Source organism: Lontra canadensis, unplaced genomic scaffold (genome assembly GCF_010015895.1).
Source record: "Lontra canadensis isolate GAN:19392208 unplaced genomic scaffold, GSC_riverotter_1.0 scaffold9, whole genome shotgun sequence".
Lineage (NCBI taxonomy): Eukaryota > Metazoa > Chordata > Mammalia > Carnivora > Mustelidae > Lontra > Lontra canadensis.
The window spans coordinates 16,676,734-16,695,447 of record NW_022631003.1 but is presented as its reverse complement, the minus strand read 5'-3'; the positions used below and the strand labels follow the sequence as shown (position 1 = coordinate 16,695,447).

General features: G+C 40.5%; 1 protein-coding gene across 1 annotated transcript in view; it reads right to left on the bottom strand.

Moving 5' to 3' along the window:
• A2ML1 (alpha-2-macroglobulin like 1) overlaps positions 1–7,411 on the bottom strand; it is a 39,024-nt gene extending 31,613 nt beyond the window's left edge. The window contains 5 exon segments of the mRNA XM_032854925.1: positions 38–58; positions 5,516–5,568; positions 6,158–6,320; positions 6,650–6,833; positions 7,347–7,411. Of these exon segments, the coding sequence (XP_032710816.1) occupies positions 38–58; positions 5,516–5,568; positions 6,158–6,320; positions 6,650–6,833; positions 7,347–7,411 (486 nt within the window).
• Positions 7,412–18,714: the final 11,303 nt, after the last annotated feature.

The following is an 18,714-nucleotide window of genomic DNA, read 5'->3' as shown; positions in this document are numbered from 1 at the left end:
CACAGCTGACAAAAAAGAAAAGGAAACTTCGACTTACCTGCAGCTCCACCAGGGAGTACTGAAAAGGAAAATCAGATAATGTGGGTTAAAGCAGGATAAGCAATAAGGATGGGCTGAAAGCAGAAAGTTCACAAGGGCCTCTTTCTTTCTCTGTTGCCCTCTTCTTCCTTCCTAAATGGCTCTTTTGTGCCCTCATCAGGGTAACGATGGAGCAAAAGCTTACTGGCTAGGGGAGGAGAGAGAAGAGATTTCCTCAGAGGGATTGACAGTCCCCAGAACATTTGAAGAAATGAAGCTTCAGACCCTTCAGCATCCCTTAGGGCTCTGGGACTGAGCTCTACCACAACATGCCTGAAAACAAAGTCTTAGCATCTGGAGGTTCCCGGATGTTTAAACCTCTTCTTGGGAGCTAACTATCTCCTTGACTCCTCCTCTGCTGTCCGAATGCCACTGGCAACATGGTCACTTCTAAAAAATATTTTGTTTAAAAGAATTCCATGGGGGTGCTTGGGTGGCTCAGTTGGTTAAGCATCTGCATTTGGCTCAGGTCATGATCCGAGGGTCCTGGGGATCAAGCCCCAGGTATCAGGCTCCCGGCTAATCAGGGAGCCTGCTTCTCCCTCCCTCTCCATCTGCTGCCCCCCCCCCTCACCGCTTTTGCTCTCTGTCTCTCTCTCTCTCTGTCAAATAAATAAAATATTATTAAAATATTATTAAAATTTTTTTAAAGAGTTCCATCAAAAGACTTCAAGAAAATGGATGCTAAAACCAAAAGGTTAGTGGTGAACAGGTTATTGGGCTAAGTGCTAAAGTGTCACCAAAATTATTTACTAATTAGAAAACAAGAAGAAGACAGGGGTACCTGGCTGGCTCAGTCAGTAGAGCTTATGACTCTTGATCTCAAGGTTGTGTCTAAGCCCCAAGATGGGCATGGAACTTACATTAAATAAATAAAAAAATTAGGGGCACCTGCATGGCTCAGTCGGTTAAGTGTCTGCCTTTGGCTCAGGTCACGATCTCAGGGTCCTCGGATTGAGCCCCACATTGAGCTCCACATCCAGCTCCCTGCTTGGCAGGGAGTCTGTTTCTTCCTCTTGCTCTGCCCCTCCCCCCAGCTCATGTGTTCTCTCTCTCTCTTTCTCAAATATTGAAAAAAATAAAAATTTAAAAATTAAAATAGATTTAAAAATTTGAAGAGAAGACATACCTTTACACTAAAGAAATTAGAGAGAAATTACTTACCTTAAGCAAGTAATCAAATTCATTTTCACTAATAATGGGACAACCTGACATTATGTGTATCCTTTAGAGTATACTGGAGGTTCATAGCATTGTCTAGTAAATATTTTTGCCAAAAATGTTTAGCTTAAATCTAATTAAGACCTCAGAACAACTTCCAGAAGATGGGGAAACAATTAGATTACACAGTAAAGAAATTATCAGACAAATCAAGAATGTTGAATACTCTGTAAGACAACTAGGCTTCCTTAAAAGTCGATGTCATATTCTGGAATGATGACATTCTACAAGTCATTTAGCTTGATCACTTTCTCTCTCTCTCTCTCTCTCTCTCTTTAAAAAAAAAAAAGTCAATAATGAAAAATTAAGATTATTTTAAGTTAAGAGAAATTTAAAAGACATAAATTTAAAAGACTTTGATCAGATCTTAGCTCAAAAAACCCCTCAAACTCATTTGAAAAAAACTGATTTAAGACTGGGTATTAAATGATTATTCTTAATTTTTTTAGGTTTGATAATGATATCATGATTATTTAAGATGGACCTTTTCTTTATTTTTTTAAAGATTTTAATTTTAAGTAATCTCTACACCCACCAGTGGCTCAAACTCACAACCTCAAGATCAAGAGTCACACTCTCCACTGACTGAGCCAGCCAGGTGCCCCTAGGATCTACTTTTAAAAAGATACATGCTAAAGTGTTCAGGAATAACATGTTATGATACCTGCAACTTATTTTTAAATGATTCAGAAAAAAAAGAAAAAAGATTAATTAAAATGAATATGGCAAAATGAAACATAATGAATGTTATGTTTGAAAATTCTTATAATAAAAAGTTGAGAACAAAATGACTGCTCCAGATAATCTATGAGAAAAATCTTTTTATTGTGTTATTTGTATAAGATCTTTTGATTTTTTTTGAAATTGTAATAATTAGAATTGTACAAAATCATAGCCAAGGAAATTGGTAATTAGAATATCTAAAATGTTGGGATGCCGGGGTGGTACAGTCAGCTAGGCACTGACTCTTGGTTTTGGCTCAGGTGAGGATCTCAGAATCATGAGACTGAGTTTCGAATCAGGCTCCACACTCATTGCAGAGTCTGCTTCAGATTCTCTCTCCTTCTCCTTTTGCCCCTGCTACTCATGCTCTCTTTCTCTCTCTCTCTCTCTCTAATAAGTCTTAAAAAAAAGAGAGAGAGAAAATGTCTAAAATGTTAATATGATTAAGACTTGATTAGAGACTATACACTTACTGAATTCTGGGCATTCCAATTAGTATTATATACACTTAAAAACTAAATGAGATTGAAAGCTGGAATTCAAATACAGGGGCCTCAGAGAGCATACAAGAACTGGATCTCACTTGGAAGGAAAAGGGAATGAAATCAAGATGGTGCTTGCCTTTGACTCTTAGACCAAGTACCACGTGATGTCAACCAGTGAAGAAACAGAGATTCATTAAATACAACTATCAGCCTTGATATCCAGGATAATGGCAATTCTTCAGAAAAGCCAAAAAATGAGAGATAAGGATTATAGGAACAGAAAATTTTCCCTTCTTCCCTTCTAGGTTCTTTGGCTGGTCTAATAATTAAATTGACAAAAGATGGAATAACAGGAGAAAAAATTTAATTACATACATTTGCACAAAGACAGTGAGACTCATGGACTGCCAGGCAACTTATATGCCATTCTGAGCTAAGGAATGAGATAGGAGCCTGGGGCTTCAACGGGAAATAGGGCAATTCACAGGAAGATCAGAAGAGCAGATGGTTGGTAATCAAATGTTTGTCCTACCATGCTGATGAATCTTTTAGGTAAAAAAAAGTTATATCTGGTAACTGGGCCATGCCCCCATTTAAGAGCTCTCTCTCTCTTTTTTTTTTTTTTAAGATTTTATTTATTTAGAGAGACAGAGAGCAAGAGTGGGGGAAGGGCAGAGGGAGAGGGAAAGGAAGAATCTCAAGCAGACTCCACCCTGAGCATGGAGCCCAAGGCAGGACTTGATTCCAAGACCCTGAGATGTGACCTGAGCCAAAATCAAGAGTCAGACGTGCAACAGACTGGGCCACCCAGGCACCTCCCCCCACCATATAAATTCTTTTAGTCAGTTAAGGGAGAAATAAAATAATTTTTCCTGAGCATTTTGGCTCATCATTGCCTTCAGCTCAAAATAATCCACATGGCAAAGTAGCCCATTTTGGGGTAGCACATTCTGCTCCCCTTCAAGATAAAGAGAGAGACAGGATTCTTACAAACCACAACAGACAATAAGGAGACAAAAATGAGACTACTATGGACTGCTAAAAAGTGCAGAAAAAGAACACCTCTCAGATGACAAAGTACTTTTCTCACAGAGTCAAGAAGCAGGGAGGACACCAATTACCCAGAAGTAGGCTCTGGAAAAAAACAAGTGTTCAACAATGCTAGGAAAATAGCATTTCCAACCGGAAGCAGGCTGAGATTTCTGAATAAATGGTTGTAGCAACCAAACCAGAGAGGCTCAATAAATCTCAAGTATACTTCAGTTGCCTCGGGATAAAATACTGTCCTCTGTAACCTCACAATCTTTGTCCCTCAGTTTCTTAGAAAAATTCCTTTAGTTTATCTCAGTATTTCAAATTGGAGTTTCAAATTTTCAGTGTTTCAGATTGGATCTTGGAGTCGGGGGCTGGGTAAAGAAATGCTGTGAAGAGGAAGGAGTAATTTACAACAGAAATAGAGAATAAGGATGGAAATCAGAACACCTCTCAGTAATGGGGTCTAACCTGCGTGGAGGAGGAGAGTAACAAGGGTAGCTAATGAGATCCACCTTCAGGGGGCAGTAGAGCCTAAACTAACACTTGGCCACTCTCTCCACTAGTACTTCCTCCTCTCAGCACTGGGATTACCAGCCTGCTGAGAAAAAAGTGGGCAATATTAGGGGCGCCTGGGTGGCTGAGTCGGTTAAGCGGCTGCCTTGGGCTGGGTTCTTGATCCCAGGATCCTGGGATAGGATCCCACATTGGGTTCCCTGCTCAGTGGGGAGCCTGCTTCTCCCTTTCCCACTCCCCCTGCTTGTGTTCCCTCTCTTGCTTTGTCTCTGTCAAATAAATAAATAAAATCTGGGGGGGGGGGAAGAAGTAGGCAATATTAAGCCGGATTGATGAAGAAAGGATGCAGGTGATAGGAAGGAGGAATAGAAAATAATTCTAAATTGGGGAAGAAAGTAGTGGTGAAGGAAGCTGCTGATCAATAAACTGATCAGAGAGATCACAAGTAGACAGAGAGGCAGAGAGAGAGTTGGGGGCTTGGGAAGCAGGCTCTCTGCTGAGCAGAGAGACCGATGTGGGGCTCAATCCCAGGACCCTGAGATCATGACCTGAGCCAAAGGCAGAGGCTTAACCCACTAAGCCACCCAGGTGCCCTGGCACATAATGTAGTCTTAAGAGAATTGCCTACTTTATCATACACCTTGCCTTGTAGTAAAAGGATGGTGGGGGTGGATACTCTTATTTTTTTCTTTTTGTTAAACATCCTCCTGAATTATTTCTAATATCAGAACTGCAAAGCCACATGGTGTCATTCCTGGAGAGAAGGCCTGGAAGTTTTCAAAAACTCTCTTTATTTTTAAGGACTTATTTATTTATTTGAGAGAGAGAGGAGCATGTGCTCTAGCACACAAACAGGGGGAGTAGGTAGAGGGAGACGCAGACTCCCCTGCTGAGCAAGGCCCCAGATACAGGACTTGAGCCCAGAACCCTGGGATCAAGACCTGAGCCGGAGGCAGATGCTTAACAGACTGAGCCATCCAGGCATCCCTTTAAAAATCCCTTTAAGGGGCGCCTGGGTGGCTCAGTGGGTTAAAGCCTCTGCCTTGGGCTCAGGTCATGATCCCGGGGTCCTGGGATCCTGGGATCGAGCCCTGGATAGGGCTCTCTGCTCGGCAGGGAGTCTGCTTCCCCCCCACCCCCGCCTGCCTCTCTGCCTACTTGTGATCTCTGCCTGTTAAATAAATAAAGAAATCTTAAAAAAAAAAAAATCCCTTTAAATGACAGTGGATATGAGCATCTCTCAGGAAGGCTAATCTAACTGATGTTCTCAGCTATCCAGGCTGCCTGTTTTTAGAAGATGGGACAAGGAGGGTTGAGACTTGTAATCTGAGACTAGCACAAACATTCTGGATCTCAGATGACTTCACCTCATTGCACTTTTAGAAAGAATCTCCTTTTGCCCACTCTCTCTCAGTCTGCCCTACTCCTCTCCCTTTCCCTCTTCCCAACTAAATTCTCACCTTATCATTCACTGGGACAAAGCTGCTGTTCAGGGTGACCATGCGGAAGTGCACTAGAACAGAACAGACATCATTGGCAAAAGGGGTTTTCCCCTCTATGAATCTTTTTTCCACCCTTTCTACTTCCCCCACACACTTCTAAGTCAGCAAAATTCCATCAGGTTTTACTTTAAAAGAAAACAAAAAACAAAAACTGAGTCTGAGAGACAGGTCAAAGCCCCACCCAGCCTCTAACTTGGAAACATTAGAATGAAATGCCCTTCTACGAAGAAGGCACAAAGTACAAATACCAGGGGCTCAAGCCAAAAGCCCTTGAAAATGTCCTTATACAATGTTTCTTGATGCTGTCTTATTCATATCAGCAGCTTGCTGTAAGATGCAGAAGCCCAGTTAAAGTTGCCAAATTCCATCACAGGAAAAATGTGTACTTTTGTTTCAGATACACACACACACTAGCAACTCCACCCACTTACTCCTGCTGATGTAACACAGTGTGTCTTCAACACCTGTGACGCCTCCTCCCTGCAAACCTTCCTCCCTCCTGCCTCATTCCATTGACCTCTCACCCAACCACAAAGCCCCTCTTTCTGAATATGGGCAGCGGTTCGTCCTTTTGTCGAATCCCGTCTGTGTGCCTCTTACCTTCCTGCCCTGGGTTGTAGATAGGTTTGTCAGTTTGTATAAAGACGCCATTCCCCTGCCTCTGAATTAGAACCTTTTTCTTCTCCTCAAAGCTGGTATTATTTCCAGTAGCCGAAACCCAGATTGTAGCCACTTCCTCTGTGCCACCAGCAGGAGGTGGTACCTGAACAAGAGAAGGGAGCTCTGTGGCAGAGTAGGATATTGGGGAAACAGCTGGGGGTAGTAAGGGTAGGGTCATAAAACAAGTTGCCAGGAAGAAGAGAAACCATGTTCAGAGGTTAAGGTCCAAAACTAAAAAAGAAGAAATCCAAGGTCAAGGAAATTGTGAATGTGTTACGGCCAAGAGTTCAGTTTAGGCTTAGGGGAGACAGGTTTAAAGACTGTGGCAAAAGTAAAATAACAGAAATCATACTTACAGTTTAGATTGCCTAAATGCCTAGAAAGGAAGCTAAGAAAGGAAGAGAGCAGAGTTGGAGTTGAATCTGTGCTTACCAGAAAGGAGATGCACTGTAAGTGCCTCTTCTTCGATCCAGAGGTTTCTAGCAACTTCTGGGTCTTGTCCTTGGTCTCCAGAGTAATAGTGAATTTTACATCATGGCACCCAGGGCTCAGATCCAAACAAACTCTCTGGGTAGAGGGGAAGATAAGCTGGGCTGGTACTGTCACCAGGTAGTTTCTATTAAGGAAGCAAAAGGATTTCAGGGCGTAATGATTCATTCACTTAGTGAAAAATTAAGCCCTTTCCTAAGCACTCAGCATACAGCAGTGAATTTAACAGACTGATCCCCCGCCTTTGAGAACCTTATTTTCTATAATGGACAAACAGGTGAGTAACAAATAACTAAGCCTTAAGCCGTGCACAGCCTTAAACCAACCACAATTAGGAGGCCATCACTGAGAATCTACACCTAGGGTACCAGGAAGAAAATTAATTCTTTTACAGAGAACAGGGTATAAGGAGTCTACTATATTTAAACGTTATCTTTTTTTTTTTTAACATTATCTTTCTTAAAGCTTCCTTTTGGTGCCTCTGCCTTTCTCTCTGGATAAAGGAGAAATGAAACCAAAGAAGGAACAGATGAGAAGGAAATTAAAATAAATCAGAGATTATCTCTTCTCTCCCGTATTTACATTTGAGAAAAGCAAAGAAGCCACCTGCCCCAAATCAACACTGACACCAAGCACTTACAGGAGATATTTTTCTGCAATGGCTGGTGTTAGGGTCAATATTCCTAGAAGGAGTTGAGCCCACATCCTTGCGGGTGAGATTCCTCAATAGCAGGAACCAGAAGTCTGGGTCCCTGCTATAATATATATATTAACCCCACACGGTGTGGAGCTTTTGATTAATGCACCAGCCAATCACCTATTGGAGCCCTCAGGCTAAGGTGGTAACCCTGGGTTGGACTTCTATTCACTCCCTCAAATTTATTTCTCCCTGAAACATTCATACTGGCTCAGCCAGTCCTTAATACCTATTCTAGGGAAAACCCAGGGCTAAGTATGCACAGTGGTAATGCTCTCAGAACAAATTTTGGACTTCTCCCTTTTTTTCTGGTTTCATTCCAAATTTCCATCCACGTTTGATCTTTGTTCTCTTGTTATTCTATGAAGACATACTTGGGAACACAGGTATAGGAATAGTATCAAGAGAAAAGCAGTATATCTCTATCTATTGGGGAATTTAAAAAATTAATACTACTCAGTATTCCCGTGACTATGTGGAAATAGGGACATATACACTCCTTATAAAAGTATAAATGGACAACCTTTTTTTTTTTTAAGATTTTATTTATCCATTTGACAGACAGAGATCACAAGCAGGCAGAGAGGCAGGCAGAGGGAGAGGTGGAGGCAGGCTCCCTGCGGAGCAGAAAGCCCGATGCGGGGCTCGATCCCAGGACACTGGGATCATGATGTGAGCCAAAGGCAGAGGCTTAACCCACTGAGCCACCCAGGCGCCCCTGGACAACGTTTCTGAAGGCAATTTTGCACACATCGAAACACTTTCACATTACTATGACCCAGCAATTCTTATTTTGGAAATGTTTCCTTTTTTTTTTTTTTTTTTTTAAGATTTTATTTATTTATTTGACAGAGAGATCACAAGTAGGCAGAGAGAGAGCTGCGGGGGTGGGAAGCAGGCTCTCTGCTGAACAGAGAGACCGATGCAGGACTCAATCCCAGGACCCTGATATCATGACCTGAGCCAAAGGCAGAGGCTTAACCCGCTGAGCCACCCAGGCGCCCCATTGGAAATGTTTCTTAATGAGCAAAGAGAGCATGCATGTATGCAAAAGATGTATCAACTGTGAGTTTCTTCACTGTATTCTTTATATTGGCGAGACTTGAATTTATACTTAGGGTATAAATTAGTGAGGATACTTTCTGGGGTAATGAACAACCCAAATCCAACCAACTTAAACAAAAAAGAATTTTTTGGTAATGGGTGGATCAGGCATGAAGAACCGAAGGAACCAGAGAAACTGGAAATGTTATGGCCTGAAATTAGGCACTGATGCTGTCAGGACCCATTTCTCCCAATCTCTCAATCCCACTGTACACAGGATTTCCTTCAAGTAGTGGAGAAGAGGGAGCTGGGAATCCTTGCAGCCCTATGATCCCAAGATACAGAAGTTTTTCATCTAACTCAGAGAAATTTCTGAAAATGGATTTTGTTCCTCCGGTCTCATATGCTCAGCTCTGAATTAATCACTGTAACCAAGATACTACAACAGGTGGACCTGGGTCATTCCTACCACGCAGAGGCCAGCATGATGGAGTACCATGACTGGCAATCCCAAAATAACACACACAGGAGGGGGTTTTCTAAAGAAAGGAGTCCATTACTATAGGAAGTGCACTGGAGTAAAGATGCTGGGAAAATCAAGTGTTAAGTCTATACAATGCCCAATAATATAAATTTGGTTGAAAAAATTGCTATATTAATATAAAGTAACAATACACAGCCATTAAAAGCAATATTTTCATGACAAGGGGAATTGTTTGCAACCCTAATTGGATGGCAGGGTGGAGAAGAGGGAATATGATACAAAATAATAGGTAGGAAGTTCCACTTCCACTTAGGACATTAAAAAAAAAAAAGCCGGAAAGAGCATATTCCCCTCCCTGATACTGAAAAAAGCTAAATCATAACTTTTTTTTGAACCAGAAAGTTGAATGTAAGAGCTGAGCAGAGATTGCCAGTTAACTAAGTAGCCTAAAATCCAAGGAGGCACAGTTCCTTCTGAGAAGAGACTTGAGTGTTGAGTCGTCTCCTCTGTGCTGGATCATGGGAGGTACTTGGGCCATCACAGAAGCAACTAAGGACACAGCTAAGATTTTAATGAATCACTAAAGGTCTAGTGTGGTCTAGAATAACAACAAAGAATCTCTGTGTGCCACACAAGAAGCTTGTACTTATTTACAGGTTCTCTTCCATGATCTTTACCAAGGGCTCGTAAGAAAGACTGGATACAGAATGAGACTGAAAAGCACCTCCCATAGTAGTATAGACATAGAGGACAGTATTATCTATCCCGCAGGAAAGGCCCCAGCTGCCCAAACTCTTTTCAGAAGGCTTAAGACTCTAGAGGGAAGTGGTAAATACTGTTGCCCCAATTGTTGCACAAGTAAAGACCCACTGTTGCCAGGGAAAGGACAGAGTAAAAGAAGAGGAAAAAACAAAAACAAAAACAAAACAAAACAAAGAAACCCAACCTCACAGGGAGGGAAAAGAAACAGACCTCAGCCAAGAATTCTATACTCATACTTTCAGAGGTTTCCTAAGACTGAAGGAAGGGCGGGAAACTCCTACACAAGACGTGCCATACACACAAAGCAAAGTTTGATTAGGAGTAGAGGCAGGAATTCGAAGAAACTCTCATCCTCCAAGGCACAGGCATATAGACTACCTACGACTGAAGATGAAAAGGACGAGAGAGAACTACCGCACCCTCTCACCAGCACGCCAGCCAAAAACATAACAAATAGCAGCAGTCCACCACTGTCAGAGGGGCAAAAATATGGAGAGAGACCACCTCTGTGGTGCCTATAATGTGTATAGGGAACTGAGAACTGAAAGTGGAAAACAAACATTAAGAAAAACCTCCAGCATTCCAGACCCGACCCCAAGTACAAGGCATCATAAGAGGAATTTGAAGCTTATGGTACACTGAAAGAGCAAGTCCTAAATCCACCTCATCTTTTAACCAGAATGACTCCATCTACTATGCTAAACTGCCTGAGAAGAGATGTGTTCCTTTCTAGATATAAAGGCTATTTACCTAATCTCCCCTGTTTTGGACAAGATGTTTGTCATTCAACCAAAAATTATGTGATGGGGTGCCTGGCCAGCTCAGTTATTAGAGCATGCAACTCCTGATCTCAGGGTTGTGAGTTTAAGCCCCATGCTGGGTGTAGAGCTTACTTAAAAAGAAAAAAATTATATGACTTACAAAAAGATGATGATGATGACAACAAAGACAACAATGGTGACAACCTCTTTCTATTGGACATTTGTGTGGGAAGTGCAGAGGAGAGTTGGCATTCTGAACCTTTATTATCAGAACTTTGTTCTAAACGCCAGGCAGTCTTTCTGAGTAACTAGCAGAGGTTTTTTAAAAAAAAAAAAAAAAAGCAAATAGGGGTGCCTGAGTAGCTCAGTTGATTAAGCAACTGCCTTCAGCTCAGGTCATGATCCTAGGATCCTGGGATCGAGCCCCAAATTGGGCTCCTTGCTCAGCAGGGAGCCTGCTTCTCCCTTTCCCTCTGCCTGCTACTCTGCCAGCTTGTGCACTCTCGCTCTCACTCTCTCTGTCAAATAACTAAATAAAAGTTTAAAAAATAAAATTAAAATAAAAATTAAAAAAGGCAAACAATCCAGTTTTAAATGGGCGAGAAGAGGGGCACCTGGATGGCTAAGTATGTTAAGTGTCTGTCTTCAGCTCAGGTCATGATCCTGGAGTCCTGGGATCAAGTCCTGCATCAGGCTCCCTGCTCAGTAGGGACCCTTCTTCTCCCTCTCCTCCCCCTGCTTGTGCTCTCTCTGTCAAATAAATAAATAAAATCTTAAAAAAAAAATAAAATGCACAAAGATCTAAAATAGACATTTTTCCAAAGAAGACATACAAAAGACCAATAGGTACCTGAAATTTTGCTCAACATCACTAGTCATCAGGGAAATGCAAATCAAAAGCACAATGAGATACCTCACACCTGCCAAATGGCTACAATCAAAAACACAAGAAATAGTGTTGGTAAGGATGTAAAGGAAAGGGAAACCTCACACACTGTTGATAGGAATGTAAATTGGTAGAGCCATGGTGGAAAGCAGTATGAAGTTCCTCAAAAAGTTAAAAATAGAACTACCATATGATCCAATAATCCTACTATTGGTTATTTACCCAAAGAAAACAAAACACTAATTCAAGAAAATATATGCACCTCTATGCTTATTGAAGCATTATTTATAGTAGCTAAGATACGGAAGCAACCTAAGAATTCACTGATAGACAAATGAATGGATAAAAAGATGTGGTATGTGTATACATACACATATACACACATAGCCATAAAGAAAGGATGAGATCTTGCCATTTTCAATAAGATGGATGTGACATACACATTATCAAATCATCATATTGTATGCCTTAAACTAACACAATGTTATTTGTGGATTGTATCTCAATAAAGCTGGTGGCAGGGGAGAAATTTCAAACATGCTTCACTAGTTAAGTATTATATTTACACTAATTTAGTCCAAATACTTTCCTATCCATTATACTTAATGACCTAACTAATAAATATTTTGAGTTAGAATCAGGAAACCTTTTAGTGTCAGCTCTAAATTTGAATCAAACTGCTTTTGAAATAAGCTCCAGAGCATGAACTCCCTGAGGCCCCCAAGAATGTGGTTTGCCCATAACATTGGCAGCCGATAAGAACATGATATAAGCTTGATTTTGGCCAGTCTTGTCTCTCTGTTTCTGTCCCATCTCTCTGTCCCATCACCCTGTTTCTGCTTTCTGTATAAGGAGAATCACCCAGTAATACCAACCCCTCCTCTGTGGGTTTCAGAAGGCTTAAGACTCCTGACCTTCCATTAGTTGCTTACTTCTTTTTACTACCCTTTCAGTCAAGTATTTTTATCACTTCTGATCCATTTTAAAATCTATTTAATGGGGGCATCTGGGTGGCTCAGTTTGTGCTGTCTGCCTTCGGCTCAGGTCATGACCCTGGGGTCCTGGGATCAAGCCCCACATTGGGCTCCCCTCCCTCTTCCCCTCCTCACCGCTTGTGCTTTCTCTCTCTCTCTCTCTCAAATAAATGAATAAATAAAATCTTTTTTTAAAAAAATCTATCTAATGCAGTTATCAGTTTGATAACCTGCCTGGAATTTGGTGGGGTAAAATGTCTAGGGTTTAATAATTTCCAAAACTGCATAAAATCCCATTGCTGGCACATCACAAACACATACAGAGGACACAGCCATGTTAATAGTTATTCTATAAAGACTTAGCCTACTTAGTTTTCTCATCGATATCAGAAGCCTGACTTGAGGGTTTTAGCCTGAATAAACATCATAATATATCACCTAGAAGGGGGGGAACATTATTATAAATAATAAAGGTGTTTCTGGAATAACAATTATATAAATTATATATTATCATATTGTTATCATCTTATCCTAATAGGTTACTACCTTATGCTACATATTATCTTAGGCATAGCTAGGTTAAATATATTTAGTTATATAATGTATATAATAGTTATTCAGGAATACTCATAAATTTCCAATTCATCTATACCAAAAACTTACTAGTGATAAGCACTCATTAATACAGCTAAGGAAAAAAAAATTTCTTGTGTGCTTGGAATTCTTCTTTATTTATATTATTCCAGCTTTCTTGATCCCTTTAAAAATATATTTTATATGGACACCAGTTGGTGTTGGTTAAGCATCTGCCTTTGGCTCAGGTCATGATCTTGTGGTCATGGGATTGAGGCCCGAATCAGGCTCTCTGCTCAGTGGTGAGTCTTCTTCTCCCTCTGTTATCTCTCTTGCTGTCTTCAAAAAAATGAATAAAATCTTAATATATATATATATATATACGTGTGTGTGTGTGTGTGTGTGTGTGTATAATATCTATCTACCTATCTTATATTTTGTCCATACTATTCTACTCCCTGGTGTTATTTTTTCAAGTCCAGATTATTTCTACTTTTTCACAAATAATCTTTGGTCTTTCACCTGCTAACATTCTCTTTGAATACTTTGTTCTCCAAAAAGCTACTGGCACACCTTATTCAGTAATCTCTTACAAGATACCTTGACTACAGGGTATGGTATTCTCAGCAAACCAGCTTTCTGTTCTCATTCCAGGAGAGGCCAGAAGACAGGGATCTGTCCATCCCACTCCAGGACTGCTGACTTGAGACTCTTGACTTCTGGAGAGTCAGGAGCTAAGCAGATCAAGTTATAATTTGGGGAAAAGGAAGGGATGATCCAGTTGAAGTTAGGACCACTCCTTGCTTGCCTCTGTGTCCTCCCCACCCTTCTCTACTAATTATAGGTTTCACTATTTCTTCTTCAAATCCATTTGAGTAAACTATACGGCATATCAAAGTTCAAATATGAATGCATCAGGGCAAAAGAAGTTGCCACCCAACCACACCCAAACTCAGACAGCAACTGAACCATGATGCTATAGTCTCAGTCCACTTAGAACAGTGTCTGTCTGTGGCAGGCATTCAATAAATATGAATGAACTCTTATTTTAAAAATTATTAACTCATCTTTTAGAGAGGGGGAGGGGCAAGGGGGAGAGGGAAAGAGAGAGAATCTTAAGCAGGCTCCATGCTGGGCTTGGATCTCATGACCCTGAGATCATGACCTGAGCCGCAATCAAGAGTCAAATGCTTAACCAAATAAACCACTCAAGTCCCCCTGAATTAATTTTTTAAATGAGAGCAAAAAGGTCTAATTGGGGTGATTTCAGAAAAACTCATGCAGTAAGGATTTCTAAAAGCAGCAACAACAACAAAACATAGCAAAATTGTCAGGATCAATTTTAGGACCCTGGAAATCAACCAAAGGTTTGCAGTGGTCCAGAGAACATTTATTTAAGAAAAACAGCTGAATCTTGGTAAGAGCAGTGAGCTTTATGGCATCTCCTTTCCTTAGTCCCACCCCCCACTTTCCAGTTCCATAGAAACCTTGAAAAATAACAGCCTCGGTGTGCCTGGGTGGCTCACTGGGTTAAGCCTCTGCCTTTGGCTCAGGTCATGGTCTCAGGGTCCTGGGATTGAGCCCCGCATCAGGCTCTCTGCTGGGCGGGGAGCCTGCTTCCCACCCCCCCGCCCCTGCCTGCCTTTCTACCTACTTGTGATCTCTTTCTCTCTCTCTCTCTCAATCTGTCAAATAAATAAATAAAAAATTTAACAAAAAAAGAAAAAAAGAATGAAAGAAAGAAAGAAAGAAAGAAAGAAAGAAAGAAAGAAAGAAAGAAAGAAAGGGAAAGAAAGAAAGAACGAACAAACTGCCTACAATTCTAATAATGGGGGAGGGGGATGTGGAAAGAATCTCATTCCCCCCGAAATGTCATTATTTGACCTATCTGCCAATGGGTCCCTAGAAGACTACTGGAAAGTCCTTTCTTTATCCAATCTCACACAAATTTGCCCACTGCTAAATACCTCAGGGAAATAGAGAGCTTTTGTTGAATGTTTTAACATTATAGCTGCCTAAGATGATGGCATAAATAATAGACTAACCAAAATGCTTAAAAAGAAATGCTGAGGAATGAGATATTCATAGGGATGTTGAAAATTTTATGGAATTAGTTCAGAAGTCACTGGACAAACAAAAACAACTATAAAAAAGGAGTAACAATAATAAATCCAGAGGAGGCAGAAGAATCTGATTTCTAGAGATGCCACATTTTATTATTTTAAATGTTGTCTTTTTTTTTAAAAAGATTTTATTTATTTATTTGACAGAGAGAGATCACAAATAGGCAGAGAGGCAGGCAGAGAGAGAGGGAGAAGCAGGCTCCCCGCTGAGCAGAGAGCCCGATTCAGGGATGCTGAGATCATGACCTGAGCCAAAGGCAGAGGCTTAACCCACTGAGCCATCCAGGTGCCCTTGAAATGTTCAGTTTTCAACAAAAAAATTATTAGAAGCAATAAAGTTTGACCTATACACAGGGAAAAAAACCAAAACTCAGCAGAAATAATCCCCAAAGTCCCTGAACTTACTAGACAAAGACTTTAAATTAGTTATTTTAATTAGGTTTAAATAACTAAAGAAAACAATGTCTAAAGAAGTAAAAAAGTATGAGAACAATGTTTTACTAAATAGAGACTATTAATAAAGAGATAACAATTTTATTTTATTATTTATTTATTTAAAAGGATTTAATTATCTATTTATATGAGAGAGAGCACAAGCAGGGAGCAGAGGCAGAGGGAGATGCAGGTTCCCTGCTGAGCAAGGAGCCTCATACAGGACTCGATTTCAGGACTCCAGGACCAGAACCTGAGCTGAAGGCAGACACTTTACCAACTGAGCCAAAAAGGCACCCCAAGAGATAGCCATTTTAAATGGAATCAAATAGAGCGGCACCTGGGTGGCTCAGTCAGTTAAGTTTCTGCCTTCAGTTCAGGTCATGCTCTTGGGCTCCTGAGATGGAGCCCTGCATCAGGCTCCCAGCTCAGCGGGGGGTCTGCTTCTCCCTCTCCCTCTGCCGCCCTCCCACTTCTGTTCTCTCTCTCTCTCTCTCTCTCTCTCTCGTACCTGCAAATAAATAGATAACATCTTTATTAAAATAAAATGGAACGAAATAGGAATTCTGGGGTTGAAAAATAAAATAACTGAAATGGAAAATTCACTAGAGGGGCTCAACATCAAATTTGAGCAGGCAGTGAGAAAAAAAAATCAGTGAATTTAAAAAGATGTCAATTGAGATTATCCAGCATTAGGAACAGAAAAAGAATGAAGGAAAATAAACAGAGCCTTAGAGACTTGGAGACCATCAAGCATGCCAATATACTCGTAACGGAAGTTGTGAGAGGGAAAGGAGCAGAAAATAGTATTTGAAGAAATAATTGCCAAAAATTCCCCAAATTTGATTCAAAAAACATTAATCTACACAACTAAGTGCAATGAACTCCAAGCTAATAAACTGAAAGAGATCCACACCCAGATGCATTACGAACTATGAAAAGAGAAGTAAAGAGTCTTGAAAGTAGTAAGAGAGAACAACTCATCATGAATAAGAAATTTCCCATAAGGTTAATAGCTGATTGCTCAGAAAACACAGAGATCAGAAGTGCCTGGCAGGCTCAGTCCCTAGAGTGAGCAATTCTTGATCTCAGGGTTGGAGGTTTGAGCCCCTCGTTGAGTATAAAGATACTTTAAAAAATCTTTAAAAACAAAAAAGAAATCATGGAGATCAAAAGGGATAATACATTTCAATTACTGAAAGGAAAAAAAATAAAAAAACCTGTCATTCAAGAATTCTAGATCCAGCAAAAATATCTTCCAAAATGGAGAAATTAAGTCATTCTTGGATAAACAAAAACTTCAAGATTTCCTTAGTAACAGAAATGCCTTACAAGAAATCCTATAGGGAATCATTCAGGCAGAAATAAAAGGACTTTAGACAGTAACTTGAATTCTCATTTTTTTAAAAAATTTCTTCATCAGAGAGAGAGACAGAGAAGGAGCAAGCAAAGCAGGGAGGGGAGCAGGCAGAGGGAGAAGCAGGATCTGAGCAAGCAGCCTGATGTGGAACTGGATCCCAAGACCCTGGGATCATGGGGCGCCTGGGAGGCTCAGTAGGTTAAAGCCTCTGCCTTCGGCTCAGGTCATGATCCCAGGGTCCTGGGTCGAGCTCCGCATCGGGCTCTCTGCTCAGCGGTGAGCCTGCTCCTCCCCCCTTCTCTGCCTGCCTCTCTGCCTGCTTGTGATCTCTGTCTGTCAAATAAATAAAATCTTAAAAAAAAAAAAAGACCCTGGGATCATAAGCTGAGCAGGCTCTTAGCCCTCTCTTGTGTGTGTTTTTTTTGTTTTGTTTTGTTTTGTTTTAAGATTTTATTTATTTATTTGACAGACAGAGATCACAAGTAGGCAGAGAGGCAGGCAGAGAGAGAGGGAAGCAGGCTCCCCGCTGAGCAGAGAACAGGATGCAGGGCTGGATCCCAGGACCCTCAGACCATGACCCAAGCCAAAGGCAGAGGCTTTAACCCACTGAGCCACCCAGGTGCCGCCTGGTGTTTGTTTTTTAAACAAGCTCTACACCCAACATGGGGCTTGAACTCACAATCCCAAGATCAAGAGTCACATACTCTACCAACTGACCCAGTCAGGCATCCCTTAATGCCTCATGAATAAAACGAAGAGCACCACTAAAGGAAACTATGTAGATAAATGTAAAAATAGAGTATAAATGTACTACTTGTTTGTAATGCTTTCCTTCCCTGTCTAATTTAAAAGACAATTCCATAATACAATAATTACAAATATAAGTTGTTGGGTATATATGTTTAAAGATACGATTTCTAAGAATAACAGCATGGTAGGGGCAGGCTACATTAAAAACAGAATTTTATATACTTTCAAAATTAACTTGGCATTAATCTAAATTAGATTGTTATAACTAAGATATTAATGGTAATCCTTAGGGCAACCACTAAGAGAAAAAGTTCTAATTATAAATTTAGTATTGACCTATTGTCAAATATCAATTAGACGTTTGCATGGAACTTATCTTGAATTTATTCTACTTCTCCAATAAATGAAAAGTTAATAGTAGAGACTTATCTTCAGAAACTTGTCTAACAAATAGACATAGTAGGATTCTATAAAAATTCAAGCACATCCTTCTAAAAATGCCTTCTACACTTTCTGGCTTTATAAAGGTCTTTGGGGCAGATTTGGCGAGAATTTGAAGGTATAAGATTAAAGATTAAGATTAAGATGTTTAAAATCCAAAAAATGTCACCAAGTTCTTAAAAGAGATGCCTATTTCCATTAATGACAAATTCTATATTCACAAAAGTAAAAGGAAGTGGATTGTTGGTGAAATCCATTGTTATTTCAAGCTCCAACCAGTAGGTGGAATCAGAGTACAAGGGACCCATCCAAGGGAAAAAGGGTATTGGAATAGGACAAAACAATTATTTTAAAAGGCATGAGCAGAAATTGACAGTCGCATGAGCACAGACATTAGGAAGCATCCTTTCAGAGAGATTGTTATCTTTGGGCTAGAAGGCTAAAGGGAGGTAACAGAATCTTTGTGAGAGAAGTTTTAAGAAACTAACTAAAGGGGCGCCTGGGTGGCTCAGTGGGTTGGGGCCTCTGCCTTAGGCTCAGGTCGTGGTCCCAGGGTCCTCGGATCGAGTCCCGCATTGGGCTCTCTCAGCGAGGAGCCTGCTTCCTCCTCTCTCTGCCTGCCTCTCTGCCTGCTTGTGATCTCTGTCTGTCAAATAAATAAAAATCTTTAAAAAAAGAAAGAAAGAAAGAAAAAAAGAAAAAGAAGAGAAACTACGCTAAA